The sequence below is a fragment of the Pimephales promelas genome, chromosome 17 (assembly GCF_988280905.1).
Source record: "Pimephales promelas chromosome 17, fPimPro1.hap1.1, whole genome shotgun sequence".
NCBI classification, from domain to species: domain Eukaryota; kingdom Metazoa; phylum Chordata; class Actinopteri; order Cypriniformes; family Leuciscidae; genus Pimephales; species Pimephales promelas.
Window position 1 is genome coordinate 22,661,289 of NC_142785.1, and position 24,390 is coordinate 22,685,678.

At 38.1% G+C, this 24,390-nt stretch overlaps 1 protein-coding gene across 3 annotated transcripts in view; it reads left to right on the forward strand.

The window, feature by feature from the left end:
* cacna1g (calcium voltage-gated channel subunit alpha1 G) overlaps positions 1-24,390 on the forward strand; it is a 133,636-nt gene that overhangs the window by 12,093 nt on the left and 97,153 nt on the right. For all 3 annotated transcript variants that reach the window (XM_039664878.2, XM_039664882.2, XM_039664883.2), the window contains exons 3-8: positions 3,732-3,829; positions 10,459-10,618; positions 12,637-12,928; positions 15,387-15,479; positions 16,038-16,854; positions 17,703-18,082. In XM_039664878.2, the coding sequence (XP_039520812.2) occupies positions 3,732-3,829; positions 10,459-10,618; positions 12,637-12,928; positions 15,387-15,479; positions 16,038-16,854; positions 17,703-18,082 (1,840 nt within the window). The remainder of the gene's footprint in view (positions 1-3,731; positions 3,830-10,458; positions 10,619-12,636; positions 12,929-15,386; positions 15,480-16,037; positions 16,855-17,702; positions 18,083-24,390) is intronic.

Below are 24,390 nucleotides of genomic sequence, written 5' to 3' on the forward strand. Positions count from 1 at the left end.
AATCTTTTTGTCTTTCCCATAATGGCCTTTTCAGATGAACATCTTGGTGAGAAAAGGATGATAATTTACTTTCCCCCTGGGTTGTTTGACCTGGCATGTATTCTGTTTCATGTAGACAGCTGTCAGTGTCTGGTCAAGTCAATAGTTTGAAGGCTAGCACAACCTGTCAACTTAATTGCCATCATTCATGCCAAGAAAGCTGACAGTTACTGTCTTCTATGTGACTGCCACCAGAACATGCTGTCAGACTTCTTTAGAAGCTTTCACAAGCCCATCACTCAAAACCTTCAACAATAGCTGATGAAGTTTATTTATTTTTTTCTTTTCTAAAAGAGTTTAGAGGCAAGTCTGCTCTAAATTGAAAAGCTCCTGAACAAGTCATCACCCACATCGGCAGTGATAATGGAGTCTCCCTGTGCCTAGGTATAGGAGGCTTCAGGAATGCTTTTTGGATGGAAGTGGTTGATGACACTGGACAGCATCCAGCACTTTCATCTTAGGAGTTCTTCATTTCATATTCGTATATAGAGACGCCTGGGACTGATAACGCAGTCATTCACAGGTACTAGCAGATGGCTGAGAGCTTCCACATTCATCAGATTGATATCCATTTGCTAACCTAAAAAAAAGGACTTTACTGACCTATTTGTAACAGGATTTGGTGAAGCAAAAGCTCAGAAATGATAAAGTGATAGACCCAAAAATCATATACTTACTTAAGTTAAGTCCATGCAACTTTTTATGATGCCTTAACATTAATTGAACGACTCAGCCCTCATATAAACTGTAATTGTATGGCTCAGTTGGTCATTAACCACCTTTTGTATTCCATGGAAGAAAACAATCATACAGATTTAAAACAACAGGAGGGTGAATAGGACGAGACAAGGACAAAGCATTACGAACAAAGGTTATCAAATGTTTCCTCAAGAATAAAGCCTATTGCAGCTCCCCCTCATTCATTTATTTTTCGACCCATCTGAAGAACGTACTGAGGCACACAGAGGAAATCAGGTTTCCTCTTCATCTATTCGAGTTATACGTCCGCATTAACTTCCATTATGATAATTGTTCAAAAACAGCGACCCCGGGCCCCAGAGTGGGTCAGTGTTGACAGTATACAAAATCCTGACTTGATTTCTCATTAAAATGGAGGGAAAGGTACCATTTTCTTTCCCAGACATTGTTTTTTCTTGGTTTGGAAGTCACTTGTTTGGCTTAGGTGTTGAGGTATTGTTTTGAAGAACACTTATCTAAGAAAGAGAAAGAAACTTGTCATTTTGCTGTTCTGAATCCGAGGCTAGGGGCAGATTATCCTGTTTCAACCGCAGTAAATCAATCAGCCTCGTCCCATAAAAACAGAAGAGCACCCCTGACGGCAATTGTGTCTGAGAGCTTGTTAAGAGAGAAATATATAGAAAAGTACAAGACAGAAATATAAAACTAAAGAGAAGTATTGTATGTTTGAATCTCTCTGTCTGTAGCTGTTTGTGAGGTGAGATAGCTAGACAAGCCCTGAGGAATCAAAATAGAAATTGTCCATAACTGTTAGCTCGGAGGCAATCTATACGCTAGTCATTTCCTAAAAATGTATGAAATTTAACTATACGTGGACAGACTGAGAAGGAAAGTGAGGACAGAGTATGTGTGCGTGTGTTAGGGGTATCTTCCTTCACTATCTTAATGGAGAACCGATTGTTCGGAAGTGGACCTCCTCTGAATCTCGCCTCATTAACCTGCCAGGTGGTGGAAGACACCAAGCTCTGATTGAACTGCAGCCAGGACGGCTGCTTTGAAGACCACAAGGGACTTAGAAAGGATGGGAAGAGAGGGAGAAAAAGAGAAGCTTAAAGCATCTGAAAAACAGCATATTCTCAGTTGCAGCTTTTTTTTCCATAAACCAACCGATCTTGCATTGATCATACAGAAAAACTCTGGTTTATAGTGTGTGAAATGGAGTATGTCCCAAAAGAGCTGGTATTTCTAATGCTGCAAGAATTTAAATGTCTTTCAGTCCTTTCGATAGTCTGTTGCGTTGCTGTTCAAATAAGACACAACAGCATGCTAGCTCTCTCGGGTGCAGCAGATTTCTTATAGATTAGGAAGGCCACATTTGTTTTGGATCCGAGACCCTTGACTCGCTCATACTTTTCCTATTATAGTGACCTCGCAACTGGCATTGTATACACAGCATGGAGTCGTTGTTGATTGTGCGACAAATGTTGTCAAGAAACAGAGGGATTCTGGGAAGGTGTGTCATCCTTCACTACGACTGTGCCAAATACAAACAGATAGCAGAAGAGAGGTGTAGGTGCTGACTGGACAAATGCCCAGGCCTGACACTTAACTTTTTGTTTGTGTTTGCGAGCAGCCATATTAGTGATTCATATGTGTGTATGGAAGAAGTAAGAGACTTGTTGACGATATCAGATTTACACACGTCCACCTTGTTTAGACGCATCATGCGTCCCTCTGGAACATGTTTGCTGACTGTCCTCACGCATGCCCTGTCTCTCTCCTTCTTTACAGGCATTTTGTCCTTAGAGTCTCTCATCCCTCTGTCTGAAATCTGTCCTTTCTCCCTATCCACTTCGTGTTTTCCCCTTCTCTTGTGATATTATCGTGTTTTCTTCGTTCCCATTCCTTCAAATTGTAGTCTTAGTCACCAGTGTTATTATTTTTGCAGTCCAGTTGCCAGCTGGTTTCCATCAAGCCCAATCAGTGCCTTCAAAGCTGTTCTGCACATTTCAGGAGCAACAAAGTCAGAACACATTTCCTCACTGCCCTGCTTGGCTAATGGGGCTCGCACTGTTTGCACGTCACCGACTTCACTCGATCCATATTTGAGAGGATGGAGAAACACCCTAGATCACGCAGCTTTAATCTGAGCAGGTCACGTGACCACGAGAACCCTCTTTAACATGCGCGTATGCTTATCAGCATCAGCTTTGCTTACACTCTAAAAAATGCTGTTGTTTTAACCCAATTCTGGGTAAAATATGGACGAACCCAGCCATTGGGTTACATTTTTAAATTACATTTTTTACCCAATGGCTGGGTTTGTCCATATTTTACCCAAAATTGGGTTAAAACAACACAGCATTTTTTAGAGTGTATAAACTTGATACCTATAGTGTGCTAATATAGCGCACTTTAAGTTGTTGTATGGCCAGAAACAGTTATTGGGTTTGCAATTACACGGTTGCAAGCTCACAGGCACATGGAGACACACACTTTGTTTATTTTCTACAAAAACATGCAATTCTTTTATGTGCCTCACTCCGAAGTTCACATGTGTGGAGCAGCTGTGTATGTGTTTGTTTGCAAAAGCTCTACATTAACCTTCCTTCCACCTCTCTTTGACCTAATTGAAAACGATTCAGTGTAATTGTTTGATGAATCCTGATAACTTTCGATTGATCTACAGTATGGCTTTAGCAGTTCGGCAGAAAACACGCCACTAATGTGTCTGGGCTTTCGGTGTTTGTTTATTTGAAAATATTGCTGCCCTTTTATGTTATTCTGCCATAGGAAGGGATACATATGGAGGATGTTCATCAGATTGCAAATCAAATTGATTTTTCACTTTATAGGTGATATTAAAAATTCCAATAAAATCCAAAATGTGGATTAATGAACAGACTGACCTCGTTAATGTGTGCATGTATATTTACATACTATGTCTTGCTTTCTTAAAAGTTTCAACTCTTTTTGTTTTTATGTGTTTACAGGATGCTGGAATACTCTCTCAACCTGCAGAATGTTAGTTTCTCTGCTGTCCGAACGGTCCGAGTATTACGACCTCTTCGAGCTATTAACCGAGTGCCCAGTGAGTACAATATCACCAGCCATGTTCGAATGCACTTGCACTATTTGCATTAAACCATATACTGTAACTTAATGAAGGCGCTCAGTTATATACTAATATGTGTGCATGTATTAGTTTATATTGATTTACATGAATGATGAGTAAAAAAAGTTAAAAAATGATTAATTAAAAAATGGTTCCTTTGTTTAACATGAACTAACAGGAAAATATACTTTAAAATAAAGTTGAATTTGGTAATATTTATTAGACCTGACCTAACATGAACTTTGAACAGTTGTGTTTTTATTAAATTACATTAATAAACATTAATAAATGCTCTTTCAAAAGTATTGGTAATTGTATGTTGGTAAAGACATTAAATATTAACTAATGAAACACAGTAATGCGTTTATATTTAAATTATATTTCAATTATATTGAGATCTGTTTTTCGTGTTCTTTGTAAGTTTGTAAGAATTTTGGAAAAGTTAAAGTAAAAGATTTTTTTTAACTATAACAGTATTTTTGTACTATTTTCTAATTTTTGACAGTGATCGAATGTACAATTAAGGTGCATTTGTATCACCTTCTGTTGTACAAAACGGTAACTTAACTCAGAACTTAATTAAATGTATTAATTCCCTGCATTCAATCAAAGAGTTTATTAAATTCTGAATGTTCTATGTTTAATTGCATTATTTAAGCACTATAGTCAATTAATGTAATTTAATCAACATTTGAAAGAGAAATGTAGCATGGGCGCAGTCACATACCAGAGGAGTTCATGCCATTTTAGGGGCTTTAGATTTATAGATCATTTTCCTCTTCATTGCTTTTTACAGCTTCTCTCTTTCCACACACACAGAAATAATAATAGAGACTGGCTCACACACATTCACTCTCTTTCTAAGGCAGGGTGATGATATTTCATTGGCCACATCGTTATATACCGGATGTTTTAATCACCCTCTGTGCCAAGGAGATGCCCGCGGTTCCCCCGCGGCTCTTATTTCACGAGCAACCATGTCTGGCCGATCCTGCTTGATGTCCCTATTTGTGGAGGGTTGTAAAATGTATATTGAACAATGGTAGTATTTAGCTGGAATGTTTTGACTAGCCCTGACAAGGTTTTGGTGAGGGTAATTTGTGTGGGGTCCCGTTCAGTTCTCACCCCTCTTGATATGGTTCAGTATGTCAGCACCCATTCACAATTACTGGAGATGGACATATTTCTCATAGTAGGCTCGGGGGGTCAGAAATGGCTTCTAGGTGCATGCCTTAGTCCATTTATATCATCATTATTGCCTAATTAATACCTGCGCCAATCAGAGACAGGGGGTGAAGTGGTAGCAGACAGCTTAATTCATTATCATCAAAAGCCACCCAGACTAAATAAAGGCATAATGCTTGAATTAATTTAGTAATTATTTTATCTCTAGCTCGCCTGCTGTGGACCATCACTGGAATAACGAAAAAAAAAATGTGATTTTTTACAGCACTATTTAAAACAAAAGAGGGAACAAAAGCATAATAAGAGAATACTCAAATCATCAATCATTAGACTGTATCTATTAGAATCTGTATCTAGTAAAATCTATTGTTATTACTATAGTAAGTACATGTAATGTATAACAAGGAGAAAGTTTTATCGATTCTGTTTTAGTAACTTCGGTAAACGGGTCAATGGTTGAGCTTGTAATTTGCAGACCTGTGTCAGTTCTACTGTTTCACATTCCCCCTTTTCTATGTCCTCTATATCTCAGTGCCCTCTGTTTTTCTGTCCTCTTTGAGAATCTGTCTTAATCAACCTTACGTTCTGTCGTTCTGCACACCCATGGTTTGATTGATGAAGGGACAGTCCAAAACTGTCAGTAGATGACAAACATGTTCCCTCACAAATCAAAATACTCAACAGTGCTGTGATGTACAGCTGCCTCACCCTGCCTTGTCTTTGGTGTGCAGGTGTGAAAAGTGATCTCTTAAAAGGTCTGTAATATGTAGACCACTATATGCCCTTTTACTCCCCCTAGAAGGTGGATTAGTCCGTCAGAAAGTCTAGAGCTTTTTACACTTCATCTTGTGGATTAGTATTCACCATGGTTCTGTCATTGAGGGCGTTTGGAGGTTAATTGGAAACCCGCCTCACTGCCCACTTGTGTATTCTATTATTATTTGGGGCGAGGGACAGCATCTTGTCAAGTGTCCGCCAGTGGTGTTTGTGTGGTCATCTTTTTCAGAAGGCCAACAGTAATTGGAGTGGTGGACATGTAGATTGGTAAAAGACGTGAGGGCACTATTGGAGGGAAAGAGATGCAGACACAGAACTGATAACTCTGCCCATCACGTGAGTGACTATTTTTTATGAATTATGGAGATGAGAGTGAGGCAGTGCAACAAAGAGTCAATCATACAGTGAATTAGACTGTATAATTTGTGTGATTTATAAAGTAAATGTGGAACAGGTGGATGGCTCGACCTTTCACTATACTTATGGATTAAACAACAAAACAAAACAAACTCTTTTGAAGGTTACCCTTCAAGTTTACTATTTGGGATACATTTCAAAATAATGAAATGAATCAATTATTAAAAACAATGAAATTGTTTGTGGCCTCCTTGGAATTATGAAAATATTATGAATATACTGTATATGCAATATGTAATATAGGCCTAGTGATAAATATACAAAGGGTGGGTCAAATGTTTGAATACATTTTGAATTAATGTTTCACCAAGGCTGCATTTATTTTTTATTAAAAACATGAAATAATATTACAATAAAAACCTCTGTTTTAATATATTTTCAAATGTAATTTATTCTTGTGAACGCAAAGCTGAATTTTCAGCATCATTACTCCAGTCTTCAGTGTCACATGATCCTTAATCATGTGACAAATCATTCTAATTTATTAAACCATTCTAATATGATGATTTGCTGCTTAGTTATAATATTCTCTTTGTTATCAGTTGAAATAATTTTCTTCTGCTTATTGCTTTTTTTGTGAAATCATGATACATTGTTTTGTCAGGATACTTTGAATATAAAGTTCAATAGAACAGCATAGTTTTTCAAAATTGATAATAAGAAGAAAGTCTTGAACACCAAATTAAATGCATATTAGAATTATATATCTATGAGAATATTATACTATATATACCATTATATTGTGTGTGTGCGTATATATGTTATGGCCACGCAGTTTATTATTATTTTTTTTTTAATAGTGCAAAGGCACATCATTAACTCATGGAATGGATCGATTGAAGCCTGGCAGTTTTTAGAGATGAATCAATATGTGATTACATCTATTTAGCATCAAGCTATTCATTTTACCAGCGTCTCCTCAATGAACTCTGTGTGATGCAGAAATGAAATCAGTGGTTTGAGTGTTGTCCTTTTACAACCTTATTGAATTAATATTGAGAAGATTAAGCATCTCATCTCTTTCAGTTAAGTCTTCTGCCAAGTATCCTTGTGTTAAAACGTATCAGCTGAACAACAGTGGAATAGACCCCTGTGTTTATGGTGTTCATGTCCCCTCAAGCAATTTTAATTAAACGTACAGAGAAGCTGCTCTTTTATTATCTGTGGAAGCTTCTGAGAAATAAATAGATAGCATGGTTATGATCTCTTTCTCCCCTGTGCTTTGTTATTGAGCTTGTTTGGTGCATGTGGATGACTCCAAAGGGCATAGGAATCCCAGGAGTCTTCTTCATAACACAGGGACCCGAGCACAATTTGTGGCCTTGGAGACATTCTCTTTTAACATAATAGAATGGCTATGGAAGGATATTTACAGTCTCCCCTTGGGGAACACTCGCTCTCTCTCCTAAATAATCTTTCCAGGAGGAGTTTATAAATGAGTTAAGCCACCTGCATAGAGCGAGACCTTTGCATTAGTGAATTGCTATAGACTGACATACTGTAGCTGACATACAGTCAGTTAGGAAACGGGTAAACAAGTCTTTTTTGGGAATATTTTCTAGGTTTCATTTATGTCAATATGGGTGTCAGCGCAGTGATAAGGAAAATAAGGACTGCCGACTGTGGAATAGTTTTATGTCCTCCCATTTTCATAGTAATAAAAGTAACAGTAAAATAAGTAATTCTATTCATTTTCAAATGGAATTTGTGTACAATTGAACAGCTTTTGAATTGTGCTTTTTATTGCAAAAAATTAAATTAATCTTACATTTTCATTAATTTATATATACTTATAACATGAATTAAACAAACCATTATTATTATTTTATATAACCAAAATGTATGGATTAAGACCTTGATCCTCAATTTCATCATGGTACTTCTTACTCTTTATAATGGTTTTCAAAACATTTTGTTGACAAAGCTGTATGTTTGAGAGGTTTATAATATCTGTATACCTGTTAGAATTCCAAATAATTTTAATGGCAGTTTCCCCCGATGGTGCAGAAGGACCATTTAAAATATGCCATTATTATTCATGAGGCGCAGCCAATAGTAAATGCCATGTGACTGTTGAATCTGACGTTGCAAAATTTGCATGGTGTAATACATTTTGGAAACTGACACAATTCAATGAATTGCATACATAATTTTTAAAATCCTAAAATGAGTTCACAAGTGACATTAACAAAGAACATAAACCAAGTTAGCTCAATCTCATGCTCAGACAGTCCATTATCTTATTGTGAGGAAACTCACATGGCACGGCTGTTCCTTTTGTCAGTCATCTTAAAGGGATACTTCACCTCTGGAAAGATGAATGTTTATTTAAAATGGCTCATTTATGTAGAAGAAATGGCAAATTGTTTTGAATTTGGAGATTTCTAGACTACCTTTCTAGAAAGCTTCTAAAAGCTAGAAAATGTATTTTTGGCATATGTGGATGAAAGACAACAACTCCAAGAATGCAATTGCTTCACTGCCCTAGGAGGCCACGCCTACCAGAGCACAGTTGTCAAACAAGTTTAGGCTACTAGTGAGTCTCCGTGATGAGTCTGCCCGAAAATGTGTTTGGAGATCAGCGAAAAAGTCCGGGATTCGGCTTTTGCGTTCTACAGTCACCATTCATTATGTTTACGGTGGCGAGCAGGACGAGGCTAGAGTCGCGGGAGAACGGCGCAAGTTCGGTGGCGTGGTGTGAGACGCACCATTCTTGTATCTCACGGAGGAGCGGGAATTTTCTTAGCAAAGTTAAAAAAACCGCACATCAGCCGATCACTTGTTTAGCGTTCATGTAAACACAACATTCAGATTCACCAATCGGAATGAACTCAGATTGAAACAAAAGCTGTACATGTAAACAATGAATGGCGACTGCAGAAAGCTAAATCTGCAAAAAAAAAAAAAAAAAATCTCAAAACACATTTCAGAACAAGAGCCTGCCAGCTTAGCTTCCAAAAAAAGATGGCTGACACTATTGTGTACATTCTGTGAGTGAGATCCCACCCTCTATGGGCGGGTTGAAAACATGTGGAACAGCCCCTACTGACTGTAGTCTTTAGCCTCTGGCCCAAAAAAATCATCCGTTGACGCAAAATGACGATTTTTGCGTCATCTGAGGATTTTTTCCAGACAAAAAATACATAAATGTCTTGTCTCAGGGGCATATTACGGTGGAAAGCATGGTAATTCGAAAATACTACAGGTACTAATACAAAGCTTAATGCTAAATCCTGAAGTATCCCTTTAAGGGACCAAGATTCAGGAAGGTGATTTTCTCTAGGAAACACACTTCCCTGTGGGGAATTACCTCTCAGTTTGTAAGGGACACAGATCTGTGCCGCTGTCACTGATTCAATGCTTGTTAAGCCCTGACTTGGCAAGCTTTGCTAAATTGCTTTGCTAGAGTGAACTCCACAGTCATTTGGAGTAATTGGAAAAAAAATACTCTGCATTTCAGAGACCTCAGTTGTTGTTCTGAACTCACCACTTCCTAATTACACGTTAATAGATGCACGCTGATAAACACTCGCAAAACGACACTGCGTTTCCTAACTTCCCTGACACAAAAATATTTCGAGACCGTGTTTCTATCAGGGCGTCTCATTAGTGAAGAGTGAACTTAAGGGGCTAAAACTCATCTCGAAGAGGACGGCTTTGAGAAAATGCAGGATCTGCACAACACTAAGCTCTGTAAACCCACACAGCACAGAGCCATTTTATGTGATGACACGGATCTTCCATTGTCATTCATTCCTGTTAATGCCTCACTGCTTATCGCCACTGACTCTTCCTCCAAATGTGGAAATTGCAGCCGGCCACAGTTATTATCACACACTGACTGCAGGCTGCCAGGGAGCACCGGCTGGATTACCCTGCTCCACCAATTACCCACCAAACCCTGAACAGGAAATCATTCCCATCATTTATGCTTCAGTCAGCTGGCATTGTGGTTTGACACAGGGAAGATATATGGGAGAAGCCAGGACAACAGTGTCGGAAAAAAACTGGATTTCGGCAGAGATTTTTACTGGCACGTATAAACAATCATACTGTGTAGGTCTACAGTGAGCCTCCATAACCGTGAAATGGAGCAAGAGTTTGTTTAGTGCATCATAGCACTATAGTTTAATGAGAGCAATATGCTTGTGTGTTTAATTATAATAATGTTTGTGTGTGTCTGAGGGATGAAATAATACTACAGTTGCTCTTCCATTGTGTTGCAGGTATGAGAATCCTGGTGACGCTTCTGCTGGACACTCTCCCCATGCTGGGCAATGTGCTGCTGCTTTGCTTCTTTGTTTTCTTCATCTTTGGGATTGTGGGAGTCCAGTTGTGGGCCGGGCTCCTCCGCAACCGCTGCTTCCTCCCTGAAAACTTCTCCCTGTGAGTGTGATGGCATGGGCTTTGGGATCAAGGTCAAGATAATAATTTACAAGTGACCTCAGGAGTCAATGATGAGGGTTATAATGTGAAAGCACATCATTGTAATGATGGAAGGCCAAATGTCAACACCATTTAGATCTCTTTAAATAGGATTTCATGGGCCTACAGATTAAAAACAATAACGATAACAATTATAAATAATTAACAAAAACAAACCTGTCTATCTATCTGTCTAGATAGCAATCTGTTTCACTTTTTATATTATTTATTGCTATTTATTTACTTTAAGTATTAGTGTGTTGTCCATTTTATATTACACAACTTACCCTTACTCTTTTGGGCACAAATAAAGAAAAAAAATATATATATAAATAAAATGTGCATGAAATGTCCACAAAGGTAAAGAAATGCATAACCATGTAGCAGACTCTATATTATATTTAATGAATCCTAAAAAAATGAACTACTTTCGTCATTACTACTTTCATAAATTCACAACCACGAATCAATTTGTTTTGTTTACTATCTAGCTTTGTAAACCCCACAGCTATCATTGCACTAAGAGCATGAATTAGACCCCATGGATTCACGGCCTGGCACTGCGTTTTGAAGGAATCGACTGCCTCACAGAGATTGGCTTGAAGCTGTGATTATGTAACATTAAAACAGTCGTAAACTGTTAAATTGCTCTTAAGAAATAAATATTTCAAGGGGCAGGGTTCTTTGGAAGGCTAGGATTTGTCCCAATGGGTAATTGAAGGTACTTGTGCAGCTAATTCGCCATGTCACTTTCTCTCTGAGGTGAATTTGTGTTGACAGACGGCCCAATTATCCAGTGTCAGAGCCAAACGCCATTAAAGCTAGGCCTTGCTCAATCTCTTTTCTTCTCGATATAGTTACCGTTGATCTCGCTGCTGCCTGACTGCTGCTTAAATGGGAGTTTTCCCAACCCTAGGAGCAACTGAGGCTGAGCACTGAAGTCTTCATTGGCTTAGTTATTGCTCAGTGCACATTTGATTTGCATTATTTGCATGAAACGTCTGAACTGTGTGCCTATGCATTTCAAACTTTTGTGGGACACCAATATCCTGGCCAGTTGCTGCACTTAAATGATTGCAAATGTGGACCAGAGCGGGCAATCTGGAAAATGACAAAAAAAATAATAAGAATAATCAAAAGTGGTATATATGACTGAAACACTACATTCCAAGTTTTCTGAAGCATAGTACGATTTGGCACAGACGAAAAACAAAATGATCATGAACTAATCATTCGGTAACACTTTAGTTTAAGGTCCAATTCTCACTATTAACTATTTGCTTATCGATATGCATATTACTAAGATATTGGCTGTTTATTAGTACTTATAAAGCATATATTAATGCCTAATTTTGCATGACCATATTTTACATCCCTCAATCTTACCCAATACCTAAACTTAACTACTACCTTACTAACTATTAATAAGAAGTAATTAGGAATTTTAGTCAAAAGTCATACTAGTTAATAGAGAGAATTGGACCCTAAGAGTGTGGCTAATCATTCTTCTGATATGGATTTTCTCAATTACCTGGTTGATCCAGTTCACATTCACATCTGAATGATTGATTCTGAATGATCTGAATGGCTGAATGATTCACATCTGAATGATTCATTCACAAGTTAATTTCACTGACTCAATTATCCAATCTAAAGATTTTGGTCTGTTCAATGATATAATGGAAGAGTGTTATGGACCACGTTTATGATAGTTTTGTACTTTTGAGTTCTGTGTGCCATTTATGAAGCTTGAAAGCCTTACTGCCCTTTCATTGTAATAGCATGGAAATATATTGTTTTCTCTAAAAAAAGGAAGGTTATATGACTTTGGAATGTCCTGAATGTAATTATATATATATGTATATATACATATATAATATATATATATATATTAAATAAACTATGACTTCAAGACATAATTATAGATAAAAACAAACTCTGCTGATAAAACGTGACTCGTGTTGTTATCTTTTGTACAGGCCTACCAGTCTAGACTTGCACAAGTACTACCACACAGAAAATGATGATGAAAACCCATTTATCTGTTCGCAACCACGGGAGAATGGCATGCGCCTGTGCACCTCCATCCCCACGCTCCATGAGGAGGGCCGACAGTGCCAGCTCGACATGGCAGCCTACAATAGCACAGACAACACCACCTGCGTCAACTGGAACAAGTATTACACCAACTGCTCTGCTGGAGAAGTCAATCCCTTCAAGGGGGCCATAAACTTTGACAACATTGGTTATGCCTGGATTGCCATCTTTCAGGTCGGTTATAGGTCTTATTTTATTGATGATGCTATGAACTTACACAAAGACCTGTATATATAAAAAAACCACTTAAAAAATGCCTTAATATGACAGTTTAGACAGGTAGCAAAATATGTAGTTAACATAGGTTGTACAGTAATCCGGTATTAGAGATTCGATACTGGATATCTAAAATAAAATAAAAAAATATGTGCAAATATTTCCATTTTTATTTCCACTGACATCATTTAATGCTCAAATTAGTATCTAAAACACATATAATTTAATAACACTGTTAAAATATAATCTTTAGCATAAGTGAATGCCCTTTTTTTATATTGTACATTATAATGCTCTGATGCCTATACGTGTAGCATTTAAAACTATTCCATTGTTTTATATATTTATTTTATTTACACTAAAAAGTAAAAAAAAAAAAATATTATTATTAGGCTTATCAGCTAATATCAGTGCTTCCCTACAATTTACAGTTTACTGTAAAGATATGGCTTCATATAGCCACCAAAATCTGAAGCACTTTGATCCAACAGTGACATGTAATTCACTGATTAATCCAAACTGAGACTAATTTTACTATCTTGAACCCAAATGTGCTCAGTTTACAGTCCCTGACCGTTCAGTGATATTTTAAATGCCTGACACTGTTTAAATATTAAAGTTTATTTGCCCGGGGATTTTAGATTAGCTCTTTTAGAGTCTGGCTTGAAGACTATTGCAGGGATCAGCAGTCTGTATTGATTTTTTTTTTTTTTTTTTTTTTTTGTGTTCTTTTATCACAAATGGTTGATAAGATTTTAATTATTCTTCATCTGACTATATGCGCCCACTGATTCTAATCTCAAATTAATTTAAACGTTGACTTCTCATGTTTACAACACTCCAAAATAGAAATCTATTAAATATTTAGAAGACTGTCATGTACTGGACTGTGGAATGGCCCGATGACTTAATCTTCCTTTTGCAAGCGGCCAATTCTGTGGCTGGGTGCTTAATTTTTAGTATCTAAAAATGAATTAGCTGTCTGACAGCCCTTCATCCTGCTAGCACACCCAATTTCCCTGTAAATAGCATTCAAAGTGCCTTTTCATTTCCAGTTTTGCCTTTCCCTGTTTTTCCCTAATCTGTGACAGATTAATCAAAGGGAATGAAGAGTGCATGCTGGGTAGGGTGTCCCCCCTGAGCATAAGATATCTGCATCGTCGACCTAATCATGCATGCTTGAGTGCAGAAAGGAGAACTGGTCATGGGAGCATATAATCAGAGATTATTTATGCTTTTAATTAGCACGTCACTGTATTGACATTAGGCACCTACCGATGTTTTTACACACTTGAGTGTGATAATCGGTGTCTAGAGTTCAGGAGTAAAAATAGTTCTCTTACAAGAGGTTCTCTTGTACTGCGTAATATCTTATGCTAGGGGAAAATTGCTTTTCCACAATATATTGAAGCCAAAAATTATCCTTAATTTTGAATTAATGTAAAACGTGTTGCGGCAGGATGCAGACATAGGCAAGACGGCTCACGTGCCTATTGGCTGTCCAGCTGCAACTGCAGCAGCCTATCGAGAGGCCCTTGGTGACGTCAGATCCAAGGTGGGCGCCCACTATTACGTCTCGCCGAGATGAGCGTGGCCTGGGTCTGTAAACACAGCTAATCTGTTCCAGTGTATTTCGCAGTAAACAAACTGGTACCACGGCCCGCTTGCCTGCACACAAATGCCGTTTTCACGGCGACCCAGATAAATCAAACAAACAATGTATTTTCTGGTATTCCGTCCACTCCGATGGTGTTATGAGTTTAAAAAAGTCCCCACGACCCAGTGTTCATTCCCACACATGCAGAGCCCACCACAGTACAGGGCCCTGCATGTGCCCAAATGTGCGCCTCTGGGTGTTGTAGTCTTTGTAAATACGTATTTTCACAGTCTCAGCAGTTTTACATCAAGCTGCGACTTTCTTGACTTTAAAATGTATCTTTTAAATTAAAACATCATATGTGTAATTCAGGGCACAATTTAAACAAGATCAAAATATTTGTTGTCCCTCGCACTTTGACTACCATACAATATTTGTTTCCGAAATACGGTCCCATGGTGGTCGACCGGAAGGGGAGGGACTTAGGCTCTCTATTAGATCTGACGTCACCAAGGGCTTCTCTCGATAGGCTGCTGCAGTTGCCACAGGACAACCAATAGGCAAGACGGCTCGCGTGGCTATGTCTGCATGCTGCCGCAGTGTGTTTTATATTAATTCAAAATTAAGGATAATTTTTGGCTTCAACATATAGTGGAAAAGATATTACGCAAAACTCGTTCCCTCTTCTAGAGAGAACCGAGGTTATTTTAATAACCAAGTATGTTTTACATATAAAAAAAAAAAAATTATTTTATAAACTGCCTCGCATGTGTATAAATTGCATAAGCTGCACTGAATCACTTTTTTTCTTTCTTGTAGGTTATTACTCTGGAGGGCTGGGTGGACATCATGTACTTTGTTATGGATTCACACTCCTTCTACAACTTCATCTACTTCATCCTCCTGATAATAGTGAGTGACTTTGGGCTGAGCTGGGCAGACCAGGACATATTTATGAGAGTGACACCTGACCAGACACAGACAACCCTAAACTGCCTCTAGTGTATATATATATATACAGTAGTCAACATTTGAAGTGGATCAAACGTTTAATCAAATGTTTAAGCCTAGCTAATGGATTGTTATAATACATTGACCCAAAAATGAAAATTCTGCTATGATTTACTCACCCTTATGTCTATCCAAACATGTAACAATTCCTTCTACAGAACACAAAAGAAAAGATTTTGAGCAGTGTTGGTAAGCAAAACTTGTCTGACTATCATCGTATGGACAAAAAAACACTGAAACATTTCTCAAAATGTTTTCTTTTGTGTTACACAGAATAAAGTATGTGGCGTTGCTCTGAACTTCCAATTTGTTCATTTCAAATCCTGTTAGCACAGAAAATAACCATCGATTTTATACTTGCTATTTTTGTCATGCCATCCTTTCTCGTTGTTACAGTAACAATGTTGTTAATGAGCAGTGAAGCTCTCTCCGTTCATGGTCTACTCCACTTTTTTTCAGGTGGGCTCGTTCTTCATGATCAACCTTTGTCTAGTTGTCATAGCGACACAGTTCTCTGAGACCAAGCAACGGGAGAGTCAGCTTATGAAGGAGCAGAGAGTGCGCTTCAGGTCCAACGCCAGCACGCTGAATAGCTTCTCTGAGCCAGGAAGCTGCTATGATGAGCTGCTCAAGTACCTAGTCCACATTATCCGCAAAGGCATCCGACAAATCTGCCACCTCATCCGGGCCGCCGGTCGTAGGGCAGGGCTGCGGATATGTGCTTCTCCACCGCTGGAACCGCCCCCTACGAAAAGACGTCGGCAGAAGCAGCGCCAAGGATCCGTCCGACACGTCATGCACCATCATCACCATCACCTTCACCATCACTACCATTTGGGCAATGGGAGTGTCCGAACCGATGGGGGCAGAGAGGTGGACAATGGTTCCCAGAGTGGCAATGTCAACAACTCTGGGGGTCTTATTCAACCGGTCATAATCCCTCAGCAGGAGCCCTTTTGTGGGTCTCTGGTCCCAAGCTGTGCAGAATCTATGCATAGTGTTTATCAGGTTGCGGGCCACCTTGAGCCGTTACGCTTCGGCCCCTCACCTTCTCCCACGGTGCTCCAGTCATATAAGAGGAACTCAGTGCCATTTGCAGCTCCGGTACATAAGAACTACCCCACGTTACAGTCATCACTGGCCTTAGAGCAGCTCAGGCAGAGAATCCTGGAGCCAGGAGGAAGCAGTTGTACTGCTAATGTCCTTACCAACCTAAACATACCCCCAACTCCCATCAACACCTCACAGTGCCTGGTGGAGACACAAGGTCCTCCTGGTAAATGGATTTTAAATGGGATTTCTTGAGTTGAATGTGCGACACACATGAGTTTAGAGTAAGACTGGGCAGTATAAACAAAAAGCACTGTTTGAGTAATTTTATTCATATTATCATCATCATGGTAATACTTTACAATATAGTTACATGTGCTGGAAATTCAACCCTGAGATGTCAAATCGAAAATCTTGTTAGAAAGCATTACATTTTTCTCATAAAAAATAAAATAAAACAAAAATAAAATAAATAAATAATTAAAAATAATTCCATCCTTTGATGTGATGGACATCGTTTTGCAATTTTCAGATATTAAAGCAAATTAAAATTTGTAATAAATGAATTTAAAAAAAATTCAATACAAGAAAATTAAAGTAAGTGTAGATGTATATGTTGAAATTGTTATTAAATTTTATGTTATTCTTTAAAAATGAATAGATATATTTTTAAAAATTGTGTTTTGCCAGAATTGCTGAAAATTTAAAAAACAATAAACCAACCAGAAACCATAAAAATAAAAAAAATTAAACTATCCTAAACTATTCCTACTATTATATCAAATTAAGTGTTTTTTATATATTTTAAATACCATTAATAATAAACATTATTTCAATGTTAAAATTAGCATAGATAGATAGATAGATAGATAGATAGATAGATAGATAGATAGATAGATAGATAGATAGATAGATAGATAGATAGATAGATAGATAGATAGATAGATAGATAGATAGATAGATAGATAGATAGATAGATAGATAGATAGATAGATATGTCAATCTAGATTATTAATTTAAATTTGTCAATGCATATTTTTTTTCTCTGATGTATTTCTGTCTTATACATTTCAGGCAAGATGGTCTGCAAGGATGCCCTCATGAATAGCAGTGGCCCAAACTTAGACACCACTTTGACCTTTGACCCTGAGACGTGTCCGTATTGTGCCAAATTGATGAGAAACGACTCCGAGGGAATGGATGGGAATGAGACGGCAGACTCTGACAGTGAAGGCGTGTATGAGTTCACACAGGATGCCCATTATCGGGACAGCAGAGATCCCAAAAAAAAGAAGAAGTTTGCATTAGGAGCTCGAGCAGCAAAGGTTGTCCATTTCTGGAGGCTGGTGTGCGACACTTTCCGTAAGATCGTGGACAGCAAGTATTTCGGACGAGGAATAATGATCGCCATTCTGATTAACACACTAAGCATGGGCATCGAGTTTCATGACCAGGTTAGTGCATCTCTCTATGCTGTTCTCACTCATTTGACATCTGGAAACCCTCAAGATAAAATTGTCTTTGCCTCGATTTTAATTGCAAGTAATTGTGTCTTTATATATCACTACATGGCTTCATACCTCAAAATGATTGCTACTTTATCTCACAATCGTCATAGTTTCTCGTAACTATCTTCATATGTCACAATTGTGTGTTTAAATGTACCTGTAATTGTGCTTGTAAATCTAATAAATCAGACTTTATACACTACTGTTCAAAAGTTTGGGGTCAGTACGATTTTTGGTTTAAATAATATTTTTATTCAGCAAGGATGCATTAATTACATCTAAAGTAAACAGTATACATTTGAATGCTACAACATATTTTTATTTTAAAGAAATGCTGTTCTATTGAACTTTCCATTCATCAAAGAATCATGAAAAAAATTCATCTTGGTTTTCTCAAAAAAAAAAAAAAAAAAGCAACACAACATCGAAAATAATTTTTTAACCAGCAAATCAGCATATTAAAATGATTTTTGAAGGATTATGTGACACTGAAGACGGGAGTATGGCAGCAGAAAATCCAGCTTCATTTAAATACATACTAAAATATTTTGTTGAGAAAACAGTTATTTTACCTTTTAATATTATTTCACAATGTTCATGTTTTTACTGGATTTTTGATCAAATAAATACAGCCTTGTTGAGCATTAAAAAAAAAAAAAAAAAACGTTTTAACTTTTACTTCCTTCAAAAACTTCATAACCAATCTTACCGACCCCTAACTTTTGAACATAGTGTATGTCATAATTAGTAACATTTATGTTTTTCAATACATAATATATAACACTGCCCCCACTGCCCTTTCCTGCAGTATTACGGAATGCAAGACTTTCTTTATGCAGCATGTTTTTGTTGTTTAGCATTGCAGGGGTAATTCACCATACTAGAGAATGAGCACAAGTCTGAGGGCTGCACTGAAGAAAAAGGGCAACTGGCATACATCTGAAATTCATTGTACTGTGTTTACACAGTGTGCTCGCATGCCTCAGTCTTCCAGATCCTTTGCAAAGCACACACCACAGTTCATGTCCCCCTCGCTCGTGATTGAAGTCGTAACTCAGGGCTTTGACATGAACAACTAGGAAAATGATCAGTATTTTATGAGAAATTGCAACTTTGAAGGATGATAAAGTGATGTAGAGATTTGTATTTTCACAGAAAATGGTGGATTTTGTGACAAGAAAAAAAAACAAAAAAACATTGGTCATCACGGACTCTGATTGGAATTATTTTTTTAGTAATTATAAAAAAAAAAAAAAATGGGAGTGTCTGCACTCTGCTGCAGGCATCCCAAGTCTCCCGGAAATTCCGGGAGTCTCCCGCATATTGATGGCGTCTCCCTGAAGTTAGAATCTCCCGGAATCTAGTCAAATATTTCTTATTGTTATCAATTTTGAAAAAAGCTGCGCTGCTTAATATTTTTTTGTGAGGATTATTTTTTTAGGATTCTTCTACACATAGTATGTTTAAAAATCAACATCAATCTTAAATATATATATATATATAGTTAACATTATAAATGTTTTTACTGATCAGTTTAAAGGGTTAGTTCACCCAAAAATGAAAATTAAGTCATTAATTACTCACCCCCATGCTGTACCAACCCCGTAAGACCTTCGTTCATCTTCGGAACACAAATAAAGATATTTTTGATTGAATCTGAGGGCTGGATCACTTTTCCATAGACAGCCTGAGGGACTGCCTCTTGACGGCCCAGAAAGTCATTAAAAGAAAAGGTTTAAATATTCCATGTGCCTACAGTGGCTCAACTATAACTTTATCAAGCGACGAGACTACTTTTTGTGCGAAAAAAAACGTAAATAACGACTTTATTCGACCTTCCATTACTTCCTTATGGGCGCATGCGCGAGAACTGAGACGAGACCGTTCTTGTTCGACTACTTTTTGTTACCGGCTGCTCACCGCTTAGGAGTTTTACCGCCCCCTACCGTATAAGATGACGTACTGCTTGTAAACAGAACGTTTTGCGCCTCCGCCTATATCAGTACGTCATCTTTTACGGTAGGGGGCGGTAAAACTCCTAAGCGGTGAGCAGCCGGTAACAAAAAGTAGTCGAAGAAGAACGGTCTCGTCTCAGTTCTCGCGCATGCGCCCATAAGGAAGTAATGGAAAGTCGAATAAAGTCGTTATTTACGGGTTTTTTTCGCACAAAAAGTAGTCTCGTCGCTTGATAAAGTTATAGTTGAGCCACTGTAGGCACATGGAATATTTAAACCTTTTCTTTTAATGACTTTCTGGGCCGTCAAGAGGCAGTCCCTCAGGCTGTCTATGGAAAAGTGATCCAGCCCTCAGATTCAATCAAAAATATCTTTATTTGTGTTCCGAAGATGAACGAAGGTCTTACGGGGTTGGTACAGCATGGGGGTGAGTAATTAATGACTTAATTTTCATTTTTGGGTGAACTAACCCTTTAATGCTTACTTGCTGAACAAAATGATTCCTTTCTTAAAAACAAAACAAAAACAGAAATGTACAGTATATTTTAACGTGCGAGTATGGTGGACCTGTAACGAAAATGGGATCTAGTGCTTTCCATTGTCTACTTGTCTCCTTTGTTGTTTGCCATAGTCTGAAAGAAGCTAGCGCACACTCACAGACACACACACACACGGATGGCATTCCTCTCCCTCTCAGGGCTTCTTCTTCTTTTGTCTCCCCTCTCGTTTTGTTCCCTGTAAACTCCCGGGGAATTCTGGCAGTGAACATCTTTACGGCGCAGTCCATCTGGAGAATTGGAGACTGAGATAGAACAGGAATTTGGATGCATAAGGTCACTTGGGTTTTTTGATCCCATAAAACTTCCAATCTGGCTAATTGCATCTGTTCATTCCTGGAGCTTCCATTGCCTTTTGTCTTTCATACTTGTCTGTGCTCCTCTCTTCCAATCACTGACATCCTGCATTACTTAAATCCACTTTGGAATGAAGAAGAAGCTCTCAACTGCAACAATTCTAGCTTTGTTTGCCAATCCGGGGCTTGAAATGTTGCTAGTAGGGTTCAAAACTTTATTTAATGCTGTGTTGTCCAGTTATGTTATTCCATTGTGCGGTACAGATGGAAAAATCACACATTGGATGTGTAACTGGATGAAGTTATGATCAAGTGGAGTTTCACAGAGTGTAGCCAAAGGGGGGGTGGGGGGGGGGGGGGATATGTGAATGACTGAGAGAAACAGGCAAAAGAGGTTTTGCTACATTGATCTGAGCATTGTTCTGTGCAGCCTCCTTCCAGACCCCGCTCTGTGTTTCTTGGAGAGGAGACATGTTGATCGCTTGATCTTACGCATGAAAACCACACAAAACTTGACCACATGGCAGCTATTTACAGAGCTGAAGTGTGTGCTTTTTATTTTAGAGGTTAAAAATAAATCCACTGGCCCATCTTCATCTCTCTTTTCCATCAGATTTCACATTCTACCTTTAGCCCAAGTTGTTCAAAAGCTCCTCAGCCCATTCTGTTTCGTTTATTTCTTGGCGTTACTGCTGTTTCCCTCCATTTCGAGCAATATATCCGTCAACTGTTTTAGCCAAAAAGGGATATTTGCCTTTCATAATATTGCGCCCATACAACCAGGGCCTAAAATTAACACTCGCCAAGTGCCAAATGTGAGTACAATAAGGTGTTGGTTAGTATATGAAACGATGCCAGTTGACAATGATATTTTTCTGCATTTAATGCAATGTTGTCAGAACATGAATGTGAAGAAATGTGAACGGCAGTCTGAACAGCTGACAGGCAAGTGCTGCATCGTCCCGAATTTTTAAGCCTTGCCAATTTCAATATGCATTTTATGTGCGCAAACTTCCGAAGCGTGCCTATAAAGAAGTGCGCAAATACTGAATTGAACTCTTTCACGTAGTCTTGCGCCTGAAAATGCCTGTATAATACAGCCCCCATGAGACAGATTTCAACCATTTTAAACTTCTTCTATAAACATTTTAAAGATGTTTATCTACAGGTATAGCCTGTTTTCCAGTCAAGTATCTTGTTGACATACTTGTAGGTGAACTTTTTTAAGTTCTTAATCGTACATGCGCTATGAATTCCTTTAAGCTTCCCTGTGGACTGGCGGTGCAGGTCTAGTTTATAGTTTAGAGAGGAGGTTGTTACTGTTCAAATCGACATGTCTTATCCCTCACTTTGTGTTATGCATGAATAAAGAACTGTGCCTTCATTCGGGGACATGAATATTTAGCATCATAAGAAAATTCCACACAATTCCAAGCCACTCATTAACCCAGTACACAATCTCAACAAGCATCTCTGCTGGGAATATCTCTCTCTCTCTCTCCCTCTGTGTGTGTCTGTCAACCTCTTCCTCCCACGCTGCCCCTTTTCTACTCCCCTTCCTTTCCTAATGTGCTGTTGGGGCAAAATGGTTATTGTTGCTTTGGCTATGAAAGTTAATGAATACAGAGGGTGGCTTGCTTTGTTGCAGGACTTGCCCTGGGACTTCACACAATCTTTTGTAATGATAGTTAGGCCTAGTTATTATTGCAAATACAGCAATGAGCTCCTATCCTCAGATCAAAACATGTAGTAAATGGGTGCGTTTAACTGCATGGGTTTAACCAAATATGAAAATTATCAAGAATGTCTGCAAGGAAAAAACCTGAAATACATGAGCCCTTTGTGATATGCAATGTCTTGGGGTCTTTAAAAAGTCAATATTTTTTCCACTGCACATCCGCCTCAAGCATTTATTTACTTACTAAGTTGTTTTAGGCTATTCAAACCGTTATGTGGTGAACATGTGGTGAACTTTTAGCTTGTCTAAATCCATTTGAGCCATAATGAGGTTTACATAATGAGAGGAAATGAGACCAGCCAGTTTTATGCTTCAATGAAACAATCTCGACTGCTCGTCATGGGTTTCAATTATTTCTAACAATTTCTGTTTCACTGGATGTAAAGCATGTACTTGTCATTGTTGGTAATGAGGAAACACATATCTCATACTTGGGAAGTGGCCACCACAGCAGTGCTTTTGCCAAGAGAAGTTTATTTTTTATTTTTATTTTATTTTATGAGGACTGTAAAGCTTTCCTCAGAAGAGAACAACCTCTTCAGCTTCCACCAGTGACAACAGAAAACAATAACCCATCAGGGCTCTTTAAGGCTACGTCCTCACCACAAGCCTTAGCGGTCCATTCAGATTTTTTGCTCATATCGGATTTGAGTATGAAGAGGTTACAATCCTGAATTGAACAGCATAAGCAAAAGAACAATGATAAAATTGACACCCAGAACGGAAATATACAGATGTAAACACAGAGGTTACTGAAGTCAGCATTTGCATGTTCATTTATAAGCTGATGTGCCGCAGACAGTAAGGAGGAAGAAGACAAGGATTAGAAGAGTAATGTTTTTTCTCGTTTTGCTTGAATAGAGCCGTCACTGTAATACTTATGAGTATATAAGCTCACTATCCCTCCACTGACTAACCTCGCTGCCGTCTTCCATGTTCACAAAGTAGTGACCGAAGAACAATTAGTAGGTTGAATCTTTGTTGTAACTGGCATCAGTGGAGAATTGTGAATAATGTTGAACTATAAAGCGATGTAAAATCACATGAATTCCGATGACTGTTCAGAATCAGACTGTGGTCACATTGCAAAACATCAGACTTGTACAATATTTGATTTAGGTGTCTGCTGTTTTGTGAAGCCACAACACGCTCAACCTTGTGGCGGATGGGCTACAACAGAAGAAGACCCCACTGGGTGCTACAGTTTACAGTTGAAGGCTGGAAAAATGTTGCCTGGTCTGACGAGTCTCGATTTCTGTTGAGACATTTAGATGATAGAGTCGAAATATGGCATAAACAGAATGAGAACATGGATCAATCATGCTTTGTTACCACTGTGCAGGCTTGTGGTGGTGTAATAGTGTGGGTTAAGGTTAAGTCACTGCACTTCCGCGCTTCAGAGTTACATATCTATAAATATGTACTTTTTTTTAAATTGATTTTTTTGACATTTTTGTGAATCGATTCCGAATCGTCCACGTCCGCATCACGATGCATCCAGGAATAGAAATGAATAAATGTAAATAAATATATACATATACATATAGATTTTAAATGCAGGATTTTCACTGTGGATCTCAGTGCCTGTGTTCATAGGTCTGCAAACAAACCAGCAAACACACAAATTTGTTTGTATATATAAAGATTTTCAGATTTTCAATGTAGCTTATATATACACATTCCTGTATGTTTCACATGGCACAGTGCT